The sequence below is a fragment of the Pinus tabuliformis genome, chromosome 6 (assembly GCF_031772625.1).
Source record: "Pinus tabuliformis cultivar Carrire ecotype Pingquan chromosome 6, CPIR1, whole genome shotgun sequence".
Taxonomy (NCBI): Eukaryota; Viridiplantae; Streptophyta; class Pinopsida; order Pinales; family Pinaceae; genus Pinus; species Pinus tabuliformis.
The window spans coordinates 296,037,193-296,058,200 of NC_142292.1; the positions used below are offsets into that span (position 1 = coordinate 296,037,193).

The window sequence follows — 21,008 nt, forward strand, 5'->3', positions numbered from 1 at the left end:
AATTGTCCCCGGAAAAACCTAACGCTGGAAAACTGGTGCAGTAGAGGAGGGTTTTATTAATCAACTTTCTTGAGTATGACTAGGGTTCCTAATTGGCTTAACCAATATAGATAACCACATCGCAGTAATACCACAAAAATCCTCCGGCGCTTCCGCTAGGCTTAGCATCAGTCCATCTAGTCTCTGCGCAGCTCGCACACCCTCTGCATCAGCACTCTGCCTCATTGCGTCAGCACTTTGCCTCATTGTGTCAGCACTTGGTCTCTCTGCGTCACCCACGTAGGCCCTCCAGTCACCGCGCAATCCAGCTGCCTCTGCATCTTTCTAATTGGCTCTGTGTCTGCCTCTCTGATCTCTGCGTTGGTCCTCAGGCACTATCCCTGCCTCTCTGCTATGTACTCACTGCCTCTCACTGCAATCCAGACCACTAGTTCGAATTTCTCAACGAACCCCGCTCTAGAAATCAAAATTGACTAGCTTCCCTCTTGGTGTCTCTCCAACTGACCCTCAAGCCTCCTCTTATACTTTTCCTGTTGATGAATCAACGACCGAGATTAAGTCCCTAATCAGCGACTAAGCTTAAAATAGACTTGATCCTTATCTCTTAGAAGCTTCTCATCCTTATCTTTATTAATACCCATTAATATTTTTATTTTCTTAAGTTTAGACTTAGGAATTCATTAAAAATATTAATTATTTTAATAACTCCTCATTTGGATGGAATTTTCCAAAATGATTTATGGGCCTTGGAGATCTCATGTGCTTTAGCCTCTCCACCAATTTTCATGGCTAGAGCACATCTGATGCTACCCCAAATCAACACTCTCTCTTAGCGAGGAATGTACTCTAGTAATGTTCCACTACTTAACATTACCTTGATCATCGACACCGGTACCTATGTTGATGCTTGGCTTGCTGCCCAACATCCTCTGCACTGCTGCTTCTTGTACTACTACCCATGGCTCTGTCACTGCCACTGCTACATTTGTATTGTAGCTCCCTCTGCATTCGTGCTATTGTTGGTCCTTCCTGCCAACACTGCATCTGCACTGCAACTCTCTCTCAAATGCCGCATCATGCTGGCCATAACACTGTTCACTGCTGCATTGCAACACTTGATCCATTTCTTCTACTGAAATGGATTCTTTACCATCTCCATCTTCTCCCTGAAATAACTAAACTTTGTTCTTCCAAGGGCCTTGGTAAGGATATGCGCCACTTGTTCTCCTGTAGGAGTGTAGCTCAACTGTATAGCTCCTCGTTGGACACAGTCTCTGACAAAGTGACACCGAATATCATTGTACTTTGACAGATCATGAAACATTGGATTCTCAGATTGACTGATGCAACTCTGATTGTCACACATGATTTTGGTCGCCTCCATCCTTCTTCTGAATAGGTTTACAAGCAATTTTCTAAGCTGTATGGCTTTGCATGAAGCTGTGCAAGCGGCCATGTATTCTTCTTCGACTGAGCTTAGAGCTATGGAATTTCGTTTCCTACTACACCAGGAAGTCATCCCTGATCCAATGTTGAAACAATACCCAGAGGTACTTTTCCGATCCACAGAACTTCCAAACCAATCTGCATTAGTAAACCCACTCAATCTGATATCATTACTTCTGGTGTACAAGAGTCCATACTCGACTGTTCCTTGTATATATTTGAGAACATGTTTGGCTGCTGCCTAATGAGCCCTCTTCGGTTCCACCATGAATTGACTGAGGGTGTTGACAACGTAACAAATGTCTGGTCTGGTATTGACCAGATACATCAGGGACCCTATGAGCTGCCTGTATAAGGTGGGATCAACATCTTTGTCTTCTGGTGCATCAATTTTCTTCCAGTTGGTGATCATTGGAGTAGCCATCGGCCTATAGTCTTGCATCCTGAATCTCTTCAGGATCTCTGTAACATAGATCCTAAGTTGCACGAAACGGGGAAACGGGTACGAGTTTCCGAAACGGGAAGCGATACGAAATGCGACCTCCCCAAATTTTGGAAACGGGGAAACACGAATATATAGATATATATATAGAAAATATTTAAATATATATATATATGTGTGTGTGTGTGTGTGTGCAATCATAAAGCATAAATGATACATTATAATTTATTACACTTAAACATTAAGATTTAATTTACATCACATTTACTCATGAATGATCACATAATGAAAATAAAAATATCGGAATATCCAAAAGCAACCTTTATTAGATATCCAAATCTCAAAATCAGCCTTTATTTATATTAATATATGAGGCTGCAAGTACAATAAAGACTATAAGGCTGCAAGAGAGAGATCCAAATCAGGATTTTCTGCATCCACATCCCATTCTTTAGAAGGACCACTGTTGTATTGGGAGTCTCCTCCTACATGGTCGAATGACCTTAGTGCTCTTGATTAAATACACGTTTCATACCCTAGTACCCTACATGATTTTGATTATTGGGAGTTTCCCCTGCATAGAGGGCTTGGTTCTCTTGATTAAATAGAAGTTCCATACCCTAGTACATGATAAAATCCAATGGAAACATTGCAACCCCCTCAATCCTGAAATCCTGAAAAACAAATAAGTCTGCTGGATTTTGAGTGAGATCTAAAATTCTACTTTCTCCATATGAAATCCAATGAGGGCGAAACCACTCTCAAACATCCTGAGTCATTTCATGGTAATGTTAAAAATTTAAGTAAAAGGATGAAAATTAAAAATAAAGGAGAATATCACTTTTACTTTAAGAATTTAACATTACCATGAACTGCATGTCAACACTAGGGCAAAAATTCACTTTTATAACTTTAGACACACATCTAGAAAATTAAAAAACAAATTTGAAAAAAAACAAAAAATAAAAAAAAAAAACACAATTCAATTGGGAAACGCGGGCTGTACGGCTGGGAAACACGTTTCCGGCCGTACTGCCACGTTTCCATTTCGGGAAACGTGGCAGTATGGCCGGAAATGCGTTTCCTGGCCGTACCAAACGCGTTTCCGCATTTCGTCCTAGTTTCCAGTCGGAAACCCCCCCCCCCCCCACGTTTCCTGCAACATAGCATAGATCCCTTGTCCAAGGAAGATTTTACCCTTTTGGTGCCAAACTTCCAACCCCAGGAAATAACGCATCTGTCCCAAATCCTTCATGTCAAACTCCGTGGCTAGATTCTTCTTGCAGTCTTCAATGAGCCTGGATGGTCCTGTCAGGAAGAGATCATCCACATATAATACTAGGACTAGAGGCTCATTCACTACAACCAGACAGTAGAGATTGGGATCTACATCACTCTTGACGAATCCCATCTTCTGCAAGTAGCCATCAATTCGACCATACCATGCTCTAGGTACCTGTGTCAGCCCATACAAGGCTTTCTTCAATCTGCATTCATGAGACTTCTTCTCATGTGTCTCAAAGCCTTTTGGTAGTTCAATGTATACTTCCTCTTCTATCACCCCATTCAAGAATGTTGTTTTGACATCCATCTGATGAATTTCCCATCCCATCTGTGCTGCAAGAGATATCATGGTTCTAATATATGTATACTTGGCTACTGGGGTGAAGGTCTCTTCGTAGTCTATTCCTTCCTTCTGAGCATACCCCTTAGCCACAAACCTAGCTTTGTATTTTTCCACACTGCCGTCTGCAGCGTATTTAATCTTGTAGATCCATCTTGAACCTACCACTGATCTGTCCTGAGGCCTAGGCACTACTTCCTAGACATCATTCACCATTATAGAGCTATATTCCTCTACCATTGCATCCATCCAAACTTGATGTTGAGCTGCCTCCTGAAAACTGGAAGGTTCCCCATCCTGAGCTACTAAGGCCTGATATCTATCTGGCTGTCTTCGCTCCCTTTTATTGTTCCTAGGTGCACCGATGAAATCTTCTGCATCCCGCAGAATCTGTCGGAGTTCCCGGCTCGTTCTTCCCCTGGTAGTAGGTGTATCTGTTAGCTCTTCCTCTTCCTATGATTCCTCCTATTCTTAAGGAGAATTTTTGGTACTGGCTTCTATTGGTTGAAGTGGTTTGACCAATGGCTTCATCTTTTGACTACTCCTTGGAAGGCATTTCTCGAGATTTTCTGAAGGCCCTATCTTCCTTGAACTTCACATCTCGTCGAACTACTACCTTCTTGCTCCTTGGAAGATAGATTCTATATGCCTTAATGTTCTCATTATATCCCACTAGATATCCTTTCTCTGCAGTTTGATCTAACTTTTTCATCTTCTCCTTGGGTATACGACAATATGCTAAACTCCCAAATATCTTGAAATGACTAACTTCAGGTGTCTTCCCAGTGAAGACTTTCTCTGGAGTAATCTTGCTCAATGCTCTATGAGGAGTTCTATTCTGGACATAGATTGTCGCGATGCATGCTTCTGCCCACAGGAATTTTGGCATATCTTGATCATACATCATAGCCTAGTTGCTTCCATGATAGTCTTGTTCTTCCTTTCTGCTACTCCATTCTGCTCTGGATTGTAAGGATCTGTCCACTCTCTTCGGATGCCCTGCCTAGCGCAAAAGTCGGTGAAGTCCTTGTCGACATATTCTCCACCATTGTCAGAGCGCAATACTTTTATTTTCTTTCTTGTCAAATTCTCGACTAGAGCCTTGAACTCTTTGAATCGACAGAAAACCTCATCCTTGGTTTTCAGAAAATAAATCCAAGTTTTGCTAGAATGGTTATCGATGAAGGTGACGAAGTATTTGGCACCACTAAGAGATTTTGTGGACATTGGTCCACAAATATTTGAGTGTATCAATCCTAGTACACTCTTGGCCCTTTTTTTACTTCTAGGAAATGCTACTTTGGCATACTTTCACAGAGCACATCCTCTGCATACATCATCTCGTTTTGTACTAAGATCTGGAACTCCTGTTATAGTTTTCTTGAGAATTCTCAGAGCCCCATGGTGCAAATGTCCCATCCTTCTGTGCGATAGTTCATTCAAATCCTTGTCTCCGTTTCTGCTTATCAATGCCATTGCTGATTCTAGCTGCAACCTGTTACTTCTGATTCCGATTTATACTTTCTTTTTCCAACTCGGGTGTTTGACATATACTTTCTCCTTAATGAAGAAAACGTCATAGCCCTTGCTTTGAAGTTGTGATACAGAAAGTAAGTTCATCCCCAGTCCTAACACATGTAGCACATTGGTATCTCGGAACCGCTCTCCTGTTTTTGTTTGGAAAACTATGGTACCCTTCCCTACTAGAGTACACTTTGCCCTATTCCCCATGGTGATCTAAAAATTCTTCTTTCCTCCTGATAATCTAAGAAACATTCCCGGATTCTTGTCATATGCCAGGAGGCTCCACTGTTTATATACCATACCCCTGATGATGCAGAGCTTGCTATGCAAGCAACTTCTTCTTCCAATCTGGAAGGCAACATAGAGAAATCAAATTTCTATCTCTTTTATGCAATTTTCTGAGAATCTGCATGAGTCTCCTGACATGGATGCCTCTGCATCATGATCTTGACCCATAATTGATTTTCCCTCTCTGTCTCTGATTCTTTCCTTTGATACCATGTCAAAATTTCTAAACAGAAATTCTATTACCGCAACAACTGATTTATTTTACCTACTTATTTTCTAATAAGTTATTTACGAAATCCCTTCAGTAAATATTAAAATAAATTCTACTGCATATATCACACCATTATACGGAAACAAATACATGCACAAGAATTAAACACATCAACACAGTTGTCCCCGGAAAAACCCAATGCGGGAAAACTGGTGCAGCAGATAAAGGTTTTATTAATAAACTTTCTTGAGTACAACTAGGGTGCCAAACTAGCCTACCCAACAGAGATAACCAAATGGCAGTGATACCACAAAAATTCTCCGATGCTTCCCCTAGGCTTAGCGTCAGTCCAGCTAGCCTCTACGCAGCTCCCAAACCCTCTGCATCAACACTCTGCCTCATTGCGTCACCCACGTAGGCCCTCCAGTTACTGCGCAATCCACCTGCCTTTGCATCTGCCTCTCTAATCTTTGTGTTCGTCCTCAGGCACTATCCCTGCCTCTCTGCGATGTACTCGCTGCCTCTCACTGCAATCCAGACCACTAGTTTGAATTTCTTAGCGAACCCTGCTCCAGACATCGAACTGACTAGCCTCCCTCTTGGTGTCTCTCCAATTGACCCCCAAGCCTCCTCTTATACTTTTCCCGTTGATGAATCAACTGCTGAGTTTAAGTCCCTAATCAACGACTAAGATTAAAATAGACTTGATCCTTATCTCTTAGAAGCTTCTCATCTTTATCTTTATTAATACCCGTTAATATTTTTATTTTCCTAAGTTTAGATTTAGGAACTCATTAAAAATATTAATTATTTTAATAACTCCTCATCTGGATGGAATTTTCCAAAACGATTTCTGGGTCTTGGAGATCTCATGTGCTTTAGCCTCTCCACTAATTTTATGGCTAGAGCACATCTGATGCTACCCCAAATCAACAGTGGGGTGATCTAGTACTATAGTTCGAAAGAACTGCAGATGGGCAGGATCCTTGAGGAGTCCACCTCTTGGATCAATACTTTGCTATGGGATCCCATATCAAAATTAGCAGGATGGACCAGGGTCAGTTGGCGCAGAGGAGTGTCGGAGTGACAGTTGCAGTGGCTAAGAGTGCTAGAGTTTGAGCAACACAATGCTAGTGTTGGGAGAAGTGCAGTTGGCATAGAGAAGAATCAACAACAACACAGTGGCTTCAATGACAACACATAGACTAGCAATAGTTAGAACTCCAGTAGAAAATGCGTCACACTGAACACCTTTTGTTCAATATTTTGGATGCTTTTCCGTCGCTGTTGTAGTAGCAGCAACAGTAGGAGAGGGTTGCCGTGCAGATGCAGTGTTGGCAGTGGCGGGGCCAACAACAACACAGATGCAACATTTACACAGTAGTTGGTGGGAAGTGATGTCAGACATCAACAACGCAGAGGGAGATGTTACAAAGAAGGGTGATGCTTCAACAGGTTGCATTACTAGAGCACATTCCTCGCTAAGAGGGAGTGTTGATTTCTGATAGCATCGGATGTGCTCTAAGCCTCAAAATTTTTAGGGAGGCTAGGACACATGTATTTCAGAATACCTAGAAATCGTTTTGAGAAATTCGACCTGGAGAAGGTTTTGTTAAAATAATTAACTATTTTTAATGGATGTCGAAGTCTAAACTTAGGAAATTAAAATAATTAACGGGTATTAATTAAATTGAGGGTGAAACTTCTAGAAGAAGATGAGGATCAAGTTAAAATGATCTTAGCCATTGATTAGAATCTAATTTGGGCCGTTGGTTACTCAACGAGAAGATTATAAGAAGAGGTTTGATGGGCATTTGGAAAACACATTGAATGAGAGATCAAGAGATCGATTTTTGAAGAGTGCAGCGCAACAGTTGCTGTAGAAGTGATCAAGGTGATTTCTTGTAGTGAGGGCCAGGGCTAGTTTTCAGAGTAAGTTTTCTTGATCCGGAGAGTACAAGGCAGAGAGGCAAGAAAGACGCCCAGAGAGGCTGACGCAGGGCCATGTAGAGCTATGCTGTGGTAGAGCAGAGCATTAGAGAGAGTTCGAAATTCTACTGAGGAATAGTCGGGATCAAGTGCCGGAGCCGGGGTGTGAGATCGGGAGGACAGAGGGTCGAGGTTTCTAGCTAGCAGAGGATCAGAGGAGGTGCAACACAATCCCAGTAGTAGTGATGTAGTGACTACGTGGGTTTGACGCAATACTGTGCAGAGGCTCATCTCCAGTGCATATTAGTGCCAGATCTTCCAGTGACAGAGTGAGATCATCTCACTACTTTTTTGTGCAGTCAAATCTCTGTATAGGATTGCTAGTTTGGGCATCCGAAGAATTGTATTCAGAAAACCACTGCTTAATAATACAAATCCTTAGTTGCTGCACCGATTTTCCCACATTGGGTTTTTCCGGGGATATTGGTCCAAAAATAATGGTGTCACTTGTGTGTGTTATTTTTTTCTTTCTCAGATTCTTGTTTCCGCATATAATTAAATTAGCGAAGGCTGCAGTGTATTGGTTTCGATATTTACCATAGAACCCGTAAAATAATTTGTTCAATTATTTAACTAATAGAAGAAACTTAATTAGTTGTTGCAGTAGAAATTTGGGTCTCCAAGTTCTCACAACCTCCAGGAGACAACTCGTGATCCAAGACTCGTAACATAACTTGAAGTAGATACCCCAATTTCTTTATCTCCACGAAGTCTGAATTAGAGTATCCAATCAAGCCGAAGTCGCCCACCTGTGTATACTTAAGTCCAAAGTCTTGAGTTCCTTTCAAGTACTTTAGAACTCCTTTTGCAGCAGACCAATGCCCCTCACAAGGATTTTGCATAAACCTGGAGAGGATTCCAACACAAATGAAATGTTTGGTTTGGTAGTAGTCAGATACTTGAGACTTCCTACAAGTTGTCTATACTTTGTTGCATCCTGAAATTCTTTTCCTTCAATGGATGTGAGCTTTAAATTCTGTTCCATTGGAGTGGTTAAAGGATTGCACTCAATCATGCCAAACTTGTTCAACAGATCTCCAATGTACTTCTTCTGAGAGAGGAATATAAACTTTGGATGTTGAGTTACTTCAATACCAAGATAGTAGTGAACATAGCCCAAGTCTGTCATTTCAAAACCTTTCCTCAATTCCTTCTTTTATGGATGCAATATAGCTCTCATTGTTCCCTGTCATCAAAAGATCATCTACATACAGCACAAGATATACAACTGTTTTGTTAACTTTCTTGACAAACAAAGTTGCATCATTAAGATCATAATGTTTGAAGTTGAGTTTCAGAAGATGCTCAGTTAACTTCTCGGACCAGGCTCATGGAGCTTGCTTGAGGCCATACAAGGATTTTACAAGCTTGCATACTGTATGTTCCTAACCTTTCACAACAAATCCTTTTGGTTGGGACATTAAGACATTCTCTTTCAGATCTCCATTCAAGAAATCAATTTTTACATCCATTTGATGGACTTTCCAACCATTCTGTGCTGTCATGGCAAAGAGTGTCTGGATGGTAGCCCATTTTGCTGTGGGGGCAAAAGTCTCCTCATAAATGACCCGTTCCTTCTGTGCAAAACCTTTTGCCACAAGCCTAGCTTTGTGCTTGTGAAGTGAGCCATCAACTTTATACTTATTCTTGTAGACCCACTTGTAGCCTATTGATTTTGTTCCCAATGGAGGATCAACCAGCTTCCAGGTGCCATTATTTATTAAGGCATCATATTCTTTTTGCATCACTTCTCTCCATTCATCATGAGAAGCGACTTCTTTGAAGGAAGTTGGTTCAAAATCTGTAGAAAAATTCAGATCACAATCATAAGAAACCTCTGTATCAATAGATGAATCAGAATCGTCTACATCACCTCCATTTTGTCTGGTTTAGCTTCTTGTTCCTATCTTTCCAACCTCATCAGGATGAACACTTTCAAGTGTCTTTGTCAGCCATTTTGGAGGACCTTTCTGAGATGGCCCAGGCTGCTCAGTTGACTGAGATGGGGCTGAATCAAGATTTAGTCTCCCAATTCTGTCAATCACATCACTCAAAGTATCATTAGTGGCTGGAGCTTCATGTGGGGATAGAGTGCTTCAGAAGAAGATTCCATAGATTGATCTAGTATAGGAATCCCCCCTTCAAGATGTGGAATCTCATTATCAAATTCTTGAAAAGATTTTGGCATTTATTATGTCCGAATCTGTCCAAGCAATCAACCTACCACTCAACAACATTGTCAGTCTTGGAAGATTCAAAATATCACATCTCTAGATATTTTAAACTTCTTGTTCACTTCATCATAGCGACGGTATGCTTTGGAGGTATTTGAGTACCCCAAGAAGATACATTTGTGACGAGACATAGAACTGCATCAGCCCAAAACATTAGTTTAACATTCTTCAAAACACATGGAACGTACCATATTTAAGATTGTCTTGTTCACTCTTTTAGCTACTCCCTTTTGTTGGGGATTATAAGGCACGATTGTTTAATGTTTGATCCCATGCTGGCAAAGCTAGTTTTCAAATTCATTTTAAGTGTACTCTTTTTCATTATCAGTGCGAATAGAGCCAATATGAGATTGTGCATCATTTTCAATCCATGCATGAAAGTTCTTGAATGTTTCAAAAGCATCAGATTTGTTCTTCAATAAGTAAACCCAACACATTCTGGTGTAGTCATCAATAAATGTCATCATATATTTATTACCATTTGCAGAAGGAACATGCATTGGACCACATAAATCAGAATGAATGAGTTCAAGTTTTCTATGTGTTATGGAATGAGAATCATGAAAAGACTACTGCTGTGCTTTCCTAAAATACAAGCATCACATTGCTTAAGTTTCCTAGGAATTGTAGGCAAACCAGTAACACTATTTACTTCAACAAACGAAGGCTATCATAGTTCAAGTGTGCAAATCTAGCATGCCATAAAAGACTTGATAGAAATGTACCTTCCTCATAGTGAGAACTATATGAAAAGTTTTGTGTACGAGCATAGGCACCTTGCCACTTCGGAAGTCTTTCTTCTTCTATCCCCATTATGACAAGTGAGTGATCTGATCAGTGTTACTTGGGAGCGGGAGCGAAAGCGGGGAGTGGGAGAAAAAACGGGAGCGGGAGTGACATTTTCAGAAGCTCCCGGTTTGGGAGCGAATCCTAGAGCGATTTTTTAGAAATATATATATTTTTTATATTTTGATACATATATGTCAACAAAAACATGTAAAATGATGAATTAGATATAAAAAACATAAAAAAACATAGATTGATCATTGAACCATATCACATCAATCATCTAGAAGTTATAATCTTCATCAACCATGTCCACAAGTTAGTAACATACATATTACAACTGCAACATATTGAGTCTCGTGAATGATGATTCATCAAATTCAGTCTTAAAGTTTCAACTTCAAGCTTTCAAAATTGTAAATTCAATATATAACATTTATCATCATTGATCACCAAAGTTGTACTTGTAAGCTAAGTTTAACCATTACAAGAAATAATATCTTAGATATTTCTAAGTTCTAATTGTTAACATGAAATGAAATGTTATAAAATGAATTATGAATAATGAAATGAAATGAAACAACTTTAGTCTTTCACGAAGCATCATATTCATAATTCACAATCATTACCAATGAGTTATAATTGCCAACTTCAAACTTCAAACTTTCATTGTCACAGTCATATATTGTTTACAAAAAATATCATTATGATATGAAAGGGTCAAGAGTCAAGGACTCAAGACTCAACAGTTATGAAAACTAATAGAAACTAGAAAAGACAAGTAAACTGTAAATCTACATGTGGCCCTTGCCACGAGAGTCTCCTGTATGAGCAGGTCGTGGTGGTCTTCTAGGAGTCTCCCGCACAGACCGACGACCAGAACTAGAAGGCACATGTCCTCCACGTGAGGGTGTAGATGGAGGTGGTGACAACAAAGGAACAAGACTCGGAACACGAGCACTGCTACTGGATGGTGGAGGTGGCATGGCTGTTGCAGTTGCTTCATCTTCATCCCTTATAAGTTCCTCTTCCAGTTCTTCAAGATGTATAGTGCCATCCTCCAATTGTCATCCTCTGGGTGGTTGTCCCAAATTTTATATATGGGATCCTCATAAGCCTGATAACAGTAATGACTCAACAACCTCAAGTTGTAGTGCACATAAACCAAGCTTTCTGCCCGGTTTTCATTGAATCTGTTTCTTTTCACATTATGTATGAAGCTGTAGGTGCTCCAACACCTCTTTGCAGAAGAAGTATTTGCAACCTGTCATAGAACTTTTTTTGCCAATTTTGGCAAAAGTCCCTGGCCGCCATATGTTTCCCACCATGTGAGAGAATCAAATCTGTCTCTGTCTTCCATTGCATGGAAGGTACCAAACAAACCAGTGCCATTGAAGTATCTGCCTATTTCAAGGCGCATGGCTGCACATTCCTCCCTGTCAGGTATCAACTTTTCTAATGCATCCAAATATCCTCTAGTTACCTCTGCATCTAAATGGGGTTTGGTCCTAATCCCACCCCCTAGTGCAGGTTGGCCCAACCAAGATGTAGAGTAGTATTTTGGCATAAGGATATATGCCAAGCAATTTAGTGGAAGATTAAGTTTATTCCACTGTACACACACAATCGTGAATCAGTTTGTACAAGTCGGGATCTTTGTTATGAACAATATCTTTTATTTGCCCCAAGATGGTATCCATCTGCTCATACACCTCGCCAATCACTGGTTTGTCTGTATCTGCAAACCGAATCATGTGATAAATGGGCTTGGTGAAATCCAATACTTGCCTCACACTTGACCAAAGCATACCTTCAAGAGTGGCCTCCTCCACCAGTTCAAAACCTCGCCTGTCAGCTGCATTTGTAGCCCTTTCCTTTAATACCTGCCAGTGTGGATTTGATACCATGCTAGCCAATGACTCTCTTACCTTCAAAAGGCGCCTGAAGGTGAGGTAATAGCTACCAAATCTAGTCCTCGCAATCTTCAACAATTCCAATCTTGAGTGACTGCGGAAAAGGCCATGGGTATTGCTATGATTTGTAATAAATTTTATCATTTGTTTTCCTTTTTTGTACAAATCACCAATCCATTTGTATTGTTCATTTTTGTTCTTAACAACATCATGCATCAAAAGGTTCAATGTGTGAACCAAACATCCAGACCAAAATATGTTGGGGTATTTACCCTCAATAATTGCTCTCGCTGCCTTACAATTAGGAGCATTATTAGTGATGACTTGGATGACATTGTATGGCCCAATACGGTCAATTGTTTCAAGTAATGCTTCTGCAATGTTGATGCCGGTCTTGAACTTCTATGAGTAATCATATGCATTTAGAAAGATGGCACCACTAACAGACACAACAAGAACACTTATCAATGGCTTGCCTTTTACATTTGTCCATCCATCAAATATAATGGACACCCCATGGTCAGTCCAAGAACTTGTCATTCTATTCAAAGAATGTGATATTTTTGCTTTTTCATGATCAAGTCCAACGATTCTTGCCTTGTCATACCCAGGGCTCTTGTATCATTTAGGGGCATCATTTATTGCAGAAACCATTTCGTGCCAATAAGGTGAGCGAAGAACATTGAATGGTGTCCCACATGCATAAAGAAACTTGTAAACTTTTGAATCCACATCATTCCTGCACCCCTCATCAAGGAAATCTGATATGGTTCTACGCCTTAAAGCTAGTGACCCTGTGCCTCCATATCCACTGCCTTGGGAGGATGCTGAAGGAGTTCTTTGTGCTTGTGATTGTGAGCTTGGTTCAAAGAAACCCCTTGATTTTTTAGATTTGTATCGGGCTTCCTCCTCTTCCCTTATGTATTTGGCTCTATCTGCTGCTGACACAGCTACGCAAGTTTTGATTCCTATTTGTTTATCTCCATCCCATGGCCTTTTCCCGCAGAGCCTCAGAGGTGTTTTCTGGCACGGGTGTATGAACCTGTGTAATTATTGTTGCAATGGGGGCAATGTAATTTAGTGGTTCCACCCCCTTTCCCTGGTTCAGGCCTGTTAACATATTTCCACAATGGGGTTTGGTTTTGTTTAGTTTTTTGAGAGTCATGTTCACCCTCCTCCAGCTCCTCCTCACCAGGGTTTTCATCAAATCCACTTTCTCTAGCTTCTTCATCTCGCTCTTCATTTTGGGCCCTCCGTTTCCTACTCTCCAACACCATAATATCTAGAAAAGGGACCAAGAAGAAGAAAATGCCAAGAAATATAACCAGGTCCATGATGTTTGATATTTGTAGGCTTTTGAATCTGCAAAATTTAATGGGAATGGGAATGGGAATGCATCTTGAGAAAATTAAAAATGTATTTAGTTTTACTATTTAGTATTTAGTTTTACTATTTATTAATTTAATTTATTTAGATTCAAGATTCATTTACTAAATAAGTTATACATTTACTAAATTACTAACTAAACTAATTACTAAATTATTAAGTAACTAAAGCCTAAACTACTAAATTAATAAGCTACTAACCTCCTTGCAGGCTTGCTCCTTGCTCCTCGATGCTCGCTCCTCGCTCCTCCTCGCTCCTTTGCACAATCTCCTTGGCTCTCCTCAACTCATTCAAGTCACAATGAAATACAAAATGCCCCCCAAGCCCTTATAAAACAAAAAAAAAAATTAAAATTAATTTTTTTTTGGCGTCCGTGATTTTTTTCGCCTTTTTCGCTCCCGGTGGCGTGCGCGTCACTCCCGGAGCGAAAATTAAAAGCCCGGGAGCGATCGGGAGCAATTGCTCCCTGATCACTCCCGGGCTTTAATTTTCACTCCGGGAGCGATGCTCCCGAAGTCGCTCCTTGTTTTGGCAGGGAGGGCAAATTTTTTTATTGAGAGTGCGCTCTCGACCCGCTCCCGAGCTGCTCCCGCCCGGAGTGTGGATTGGGAGCGGGTTTGAAGGGGGTGGGGGCGCTCCCCCGCAACTCTGGATCTGATGCTTTTCTGACGCAACTGGGGCCAAACTCCCCATGGGTCATCTTGTTTATGACAATTGATATTTTTCTTGGATTCTTCTCTCCGAGAGGTGTAGGATTGATCTAAAGATCAACTGATTTGACAGGTACAAATAAAGTTATGAATTTGTTTTGATTATGGTCAAATTGTCAAGGTCGGCCAACAAACTTATATAGGCTCAAAAGCCCAACAATTACGTCTATTCATTCTCAACGTTGCTATAAATACATGATGCCTTAGCTTCATTTGGACACACTCATCTTCACACTTCTCTCTCTCTCTCGTCATTGATTGGGTACGAATTTTTGGGCCTCTCTCTCTCTCCACACGGCTGAAATTTTTCAAGAGCGAAATTTTAGGAGGCCGAAATTTCAGGAGACCGAATTTTTGGATAGATTGACCAAGCATTGACCAACATGCGTTGACCTCCTTTGACTGCATTTTTTGTGAGGGCTATCTCTGTTTGGGCAGGCCGTATTTATGGGCACAAAAATCGAGACTAAACATTGATTGTTGACCAGCGTTCGCTGCAGCTAGGGCTAACCGTAGGTGCGCTGTTTGACCAGACTTTGACTGGGCTGAATTTGACTATTTTGAGGGTTGTTTTATCTTGCTGTTTGGAAGCCGAAGTTGACCAATTTGTTTAGTGTCAAATTTGCCTTGTTGACCAGCATTTACTTTTCTGGTTAGGGCTCTTTTACTGCTGTTATAAATTATCAGATTTGTAAATTGTACTATCTCTCTCTGCTGAACTATTGAAGACTAAAAAAAGATTTGATCAAGGGTTTCCCCACATTGGGGTTAGTCCCTAGCTGGTGCCAAATCTTGTGTCCTCTTGTCTTGGCTTGTCTTCTACTGTTTATGTTTATGTTCTGTCTGCATTTTACTATCATGTTGATGAGATTGCTAATCTGAATATTGATACTGGGCTAATAAAGAAATTGAATTAAAATTCCTCTAAAGCATAGAATATACCATTGTTGCCTAAAATTAACATGGTATCAGAGGTGAGGTGAAGACAAAGCCCAAGCAAGAGTGAAAGAGCAATCACCAAAGACAGTTGGACAAGGACAAAAAGGTTCAATGGGTTCCTCATCCTACTTCCCAGCTGAAGACAAGCTCCATGATAAATCTGACTAATCATCTATCATTCATTCATATTCCTATTCAATTATTTATTTGTCCTATATGAATTTCTGTTTACTGTCCTCCTTTTGTTGGATTTTCCTGTAATAAATAACTTTGTTTATTTCATTGTACAACATGTGGCAATCACTTTGGGAATCCTACTGTTGTGTCCTGGCTTCTAGTTTGTAAATGGTCAATTAAATTCAAACTTGATGATGGTTGTACATTGAGACAAAAAACCAATTCCAGTAAGGAAAGCTCATATCCTTGTTTGTTTTTGGTCTGCTTTCTATATATAGCTGAGTAGGACATTTGCTTTTTGCCCCAGATCAAAGATAGTGTTTGGAGATTACCTTTTGTGCATTTTTCATTTCATGTTCAAGGTTCAAGGTTCAACATGTGTATAGGGATGATGGCCAGCAGTTGGTCGTGAGAATAATTTTGAACGACAAGTTAGGGGTCTGAATGAATCAATTGCGGACTGAGTAGGACATTTACTTTTTGCCCCAGATCAGAGATTGTGTTTGGAGATTACCTTTTGTGAGTTTTGCATTTCATGTTCAAGATTCCATATGTGTATAGGGACGATGGCAGCAGTTGGTCGTGAGAATAATTTTGAACCACAATTTAGGGGTCTGAATAAATCAATTGCAGATGAAAATTTCAGGTTTCCCTTCTTTTAGGTAACAGATGGAGATAAAGTAGATAATATTCACGTTTGAATGCAATTTTTTCTAAATTTCAGTGTGTTTGATCAAGTGATACCCTGTGTATTTGCAGTTGCGTTGACAATTCTGGCAATTGGGGAAGTGGAGGCATGTTTGATTCCCTAGCAAATCTTTCTCAAATAGTTCCGGATGCTTATGGGAAAGCTTATGAGTGTGAAGATCTTCATTTAGGAGATTTACATCTTATACCACTCTCAGGTTTGTCAAGGCTATGATTCTCCCTGGGCAGTGCTTCATTTTTCTTTACACACCCATAAACACACACTCACACACATAATTTCTGATCGATGCTTTCTATTTTATTGGAAAAGTATGATGAAGAGCTTTTCAAGAAGCATGCACAAGAAATTACACATGTTAGCTAGCTACACAACCGCTAACAGAAAAAATCGCGGGTATGCAAACAATCAAGAGGGTGTATGGATGGACCTTTTTTATGTTTTTCTTGAACATTTTGTGCTATTTTCATAGTTATCCAATCATTTGGTATTTTTTTATGTTATAGTTATGTGCATGGGTGTTTATTTATAGTATTAATATCAGTAAGGACTCATATACATCAAGTACTCTTTAGTTGCAATTAATCTGGGTGTGTTTGTGCTTGTCTATGGTGTGGACTGATACTTAATTTCCCAAGGTTTGCACTTGTGTATTTCATGTTCTAGATTGTATTCTGTTTTCTTCTAATTTTGCAGACTCTATTGCATCTGTGCAAAATCATTCAAACATGAAATTTATCTATTGTTATGGAAATCTAGTTTTGTCTATAACAACGAATTTGACATGATTCTTTTCTATATTGGAATGTTTAAGAATACCATATTTTGCATAGATCTCTATGTAGAAAGACTTATCTATAGTGTATAAATTAGTACCATGCAATCTTTTTTATTGTAAAATACATCTTCTATTCACATGAACATAATGCTAATATATTTACGTTAAAAAAAAACAGATATAGTGGAAGGGTATATACAATGGTATTTACATTGTCTTCCTAAGTGCGAAACAAACTGAAATAAAATCTGAATAGCCAGCAGGATCTAACAATCTATATTCGGCAGGACCAGTCCTATCATTTCAGCTGGTTTAGGGGTGCTGGATCTAATAGTAGAGCTGAAATGTTAGCAATTTGGGGTTTTCTGAGATGTGCAAGCTAGCTGGAAGCCAAAGAGATTGTGATTGCAGGGAACTTCAAATCTGTGATTGAGTGGGCTCAAGGGCATTCCAATTTTGGGTCACCTTCACTTTTCCACTTGATGAAGCAGATTAGTCCCCTGTCAGGATCATTTAAACACATCTCATCAATCCACAACATCTTCTGTGAACAAAACTGGGTGGAGATCTCCTTTCCAAAAGCGGCAGATTAGCACGACTGGGTGTTATCAATTTCATCTCATTTATTAATGGAGTGCCCTGCAGTTCTGGAAGTTTCATATTTTAAAGGCAGAGTCAGTCTTTTGCCTCTCGAATCTTTGGCTCTTATCTAAGCTTCTGGTTTTTCTGTAATGAAAAGATGGTCTGTGTTTATTGGTGCCAAGTTCTGTTAGATGTAGTAGTCAACCTGTTAATTTTCTAGTGTTCTACACATAGCACAATCACTTATTCCAATTCTTCAATTAGCAATCAATTATCCAATAAATTCAATCTGCCAATAACAATAAGCAATTGTAGATAGAACAGTAAATCCAATGCACAATAGAAGACAGCCAAGAGAAATAACAAGAGACACAAGATTTGGTCAAAGACGATGGAAAAACCCCACAAGGGGGAAAATCCTTAAAAATTCTTTTTCTATTAGATTGTCAGCAAATGTTCAGTAGAGAGATCCCATGTTCTAAATCATCAACAAAAGAGTCAAAGTCAAATCTTTGACATATCCAACAATCAACTAACCAATCTTCAAGGGATGAGCCCAAAGTCAAATCTAGTCAGTGTAACCCACCACTAGTGGGAGATGCCCATAGGAGAATTTTTCACCTAGATATGTCTTCAGCTGGCAACAAACAGCCCCTTGTAGCCACCAAATAGTTTGATGTGCCACCATTCTCCGCCACCTGAGCCAGCCATTATGTGCCCTCACCCATCCGTTATGATTGTATGTTTGAAGGTGGGCCTTCCAACCCCAAAGGTATGGCTTTTCGTTGCAATTGGGTATTTTGCTTGCTTATTTTGGACACATTTGGACATGGATTAGTGGGGTATTTGGCAGAAAGAATGGGTTTGATCTGTACTCTTGTTCTCTTGTCCAAACTTGGTGGTTAGTCTTGTATCCTAGTCCCGTGAGATCTCCTTTATTGGCTACTAGCTTTAGGTGTGGCGCTACATGGGAAATGCGAATTCTGGTTGCATGGTCTTGCTTCCTGACACCATACACATTGCTACCGTCCTTTCATTATAATCCCTTTCAAACTTTTTCTATTCGGGTCCACATTTGTCCATTGGTTCTACAAGGAGTTAGCCTCCCCTTCCCCTTGTCCACACTTTGGATCAGGCTTGGAATGATGCCCTGGAGGTTGATGCAGCTAAAAGGGAACTTAAAAGCATAATTTGGACACTTACAACATGAATATACCATAAAATGCAAAAGATGGCCCAGACATAAGAATTGATTGCGTGGGCAAAAGCCAAACATGATCTCTACCCTTATCATTATGGCCATCACCCTGGTTCCTAGGGCCTCCCTATGTGAGCCCCCTGTATCATTAAGGAACCCATGATTGTCCTAACCCCTGGTGGACGACGAACTTGTTGATTTTTGTAGCATCGGATGTGTTCTAGCCATGAAATTTTGTGGAGAGGCTAGAATACATGTATTCTCCAAAACGCAGAAATCGTTTCTGGAAATTCCACTTCGAAAATAATTAACTTTTTTTTAATGGTTCCCAAGTCTAAACTTAGGAAATCTGGTTAATTAAAGGGTATTAATTAAGTCATGGTGATAATTATGATACCATGTCAAATCTGATACCATGTGAAAAAATTATGCTGCAATGATTGATTTATTTCTCCTACTTATTTGCAACAATAAGTTATTTACCAATGCTTCAGTAAATATCAAAATAAATTCAGTTGCAGACTTCACAAATTATGAATTGAGAAAAGCAAGAGAAACACCAACACATGAACAATTGACACACTTGTTTTTGGACAATAGTCCCTGGAAAAACCTAATGTAGGAAAACTAGTGCAGCAGATCTGAGGGTTTCTATTATTGGCAGTAAATTTCTGAATACAATCTGGATGCCCCAGAGAAATGGCAATCCACTCAGAGAAGATAACTAATAGAAAAATAGTGAGAATTTTCTCACACTGAATCTGGAGATTTTGCACTGGCCCTAGCTCCTGGATGACCCACTGCGCAGTCTCTGCGTGAGCCTACGCAGTCACTGTGTGGCTTCTGCGTGGAGACTCCCTCTGACTATGTCACCCTTGTTGCTGCTGTGTCTATTGCTGAGAAATCGAGATTTCATCTGTCAATCACCCACAATGATTCCTGACACTGATCTTTGCTATCCCCCAACAGTTCTGCGTCAACCTCCTCTAGTTGCTGCATTGTCCCTCCTTGGCACTGCACTACCTCTCTGATCCTTCACTGTCTTCTCTGAAGTATATTCATTGGAACTGGAAATCACTTCCAGTACTGCCTCTGATCCTCACTGCTTAATCACTTGTTCAAATTCTTTAGCCAACCCTACCCTAGGAATATCGAACTATATGATCAACCCTTTGTGTGTTTTCAAGTGAACCCAAAGCCTCCTTATACTTTTCTCGTTGAGACTTCAATGACTGAGATTAAGTCTCTTATCAACGGCTAAGATTAAAACTTGACTTGATCCGTCTTCTAGAACATTCTCACCCATATTTTGATTAATACTCATTAATATTTTAATTTTCCTAAGTTTAGACTTAGGAACCCCACTAAAAATATTAATTATTTTAATAAAATGCTATCTGGGTGGAATTTCAGCGAACGGTTTCTGGGTTCTTTAGAACTTATGTGCCTTAGCCTCTCCACCAATTTTCATGGCTAGAGCACATCCGATGCTACCAAAAACTAACACCATGCATATGATACAATGTTAAGTCTCAGGATAATACTCCTTTAGGAGTTGTCCGTTTACGAGGAGGGGAACATACTCTCCATCTAGACTTTCTAAATGATATGAGTTTATTCCTACTACATCACTTATCTTGAATAGACCTATGCAAAGGTTGTCCCACTTCTTGTGCATGTTGAGTTTTTCTCTTCTTTGTCCCACATGAGTACTAGATCACTGGGTTTGAACACTTTGTGCTGGCTATATTTAAAGGCAATTTTCATTTTGTCATGGCCACGACCAATTTGGTCAAAAGCTTTCCTTCTATTTTCATCATTTTCAATTATTTGATCGATTCAGGATTGTATGGCATGTTGTTGATCGGGAAAAGCTTTTAGGTATTCAAGGATTAGTAACTGCATTTTATAGGTAACTTGGCCTCAGAACGATAGACTAATTGGAATGGGCTAAACCTAATGAAAACCTTTACAATTGTTCGGTCGGCCCATAAGGCATACTTGATCTTGCTATCCAAATCCTTTTTATTGTTGCCAATAGTTCTTTTCATAATTTTTATGAGGTTCTTGTTGCT

At 39.9% G+C, this 21,008-nt stretch overlaps 1 protein-coding gene across 3 annotated transcripts in view; it reads left to right on the forward strand.

Annotated features, from left to right (window-relative positions):
* Window positions 1-21,008, forward strand: part of ASG3 (SNF2 domain-containing protein / helicase domain-containing protein) — a 380,591-nt gene that overhangs the window by 265,057 nt on the left and 94,526 nt on the right. For all 3 annotated transcript variants that reach the window (XM_089415440.1, XM_089415438.1, XM_089415443.1), the window contains one exon: window positions 16,429-16,574. In XM_089415440.1, the coding sequence (XP_089271566.1) occupies window positions 16,429-16,574 (146 nt within the window). The remainder of the gene's footprint in view (window positions 1-16,428; window positions 16,575-21,008) is intronic.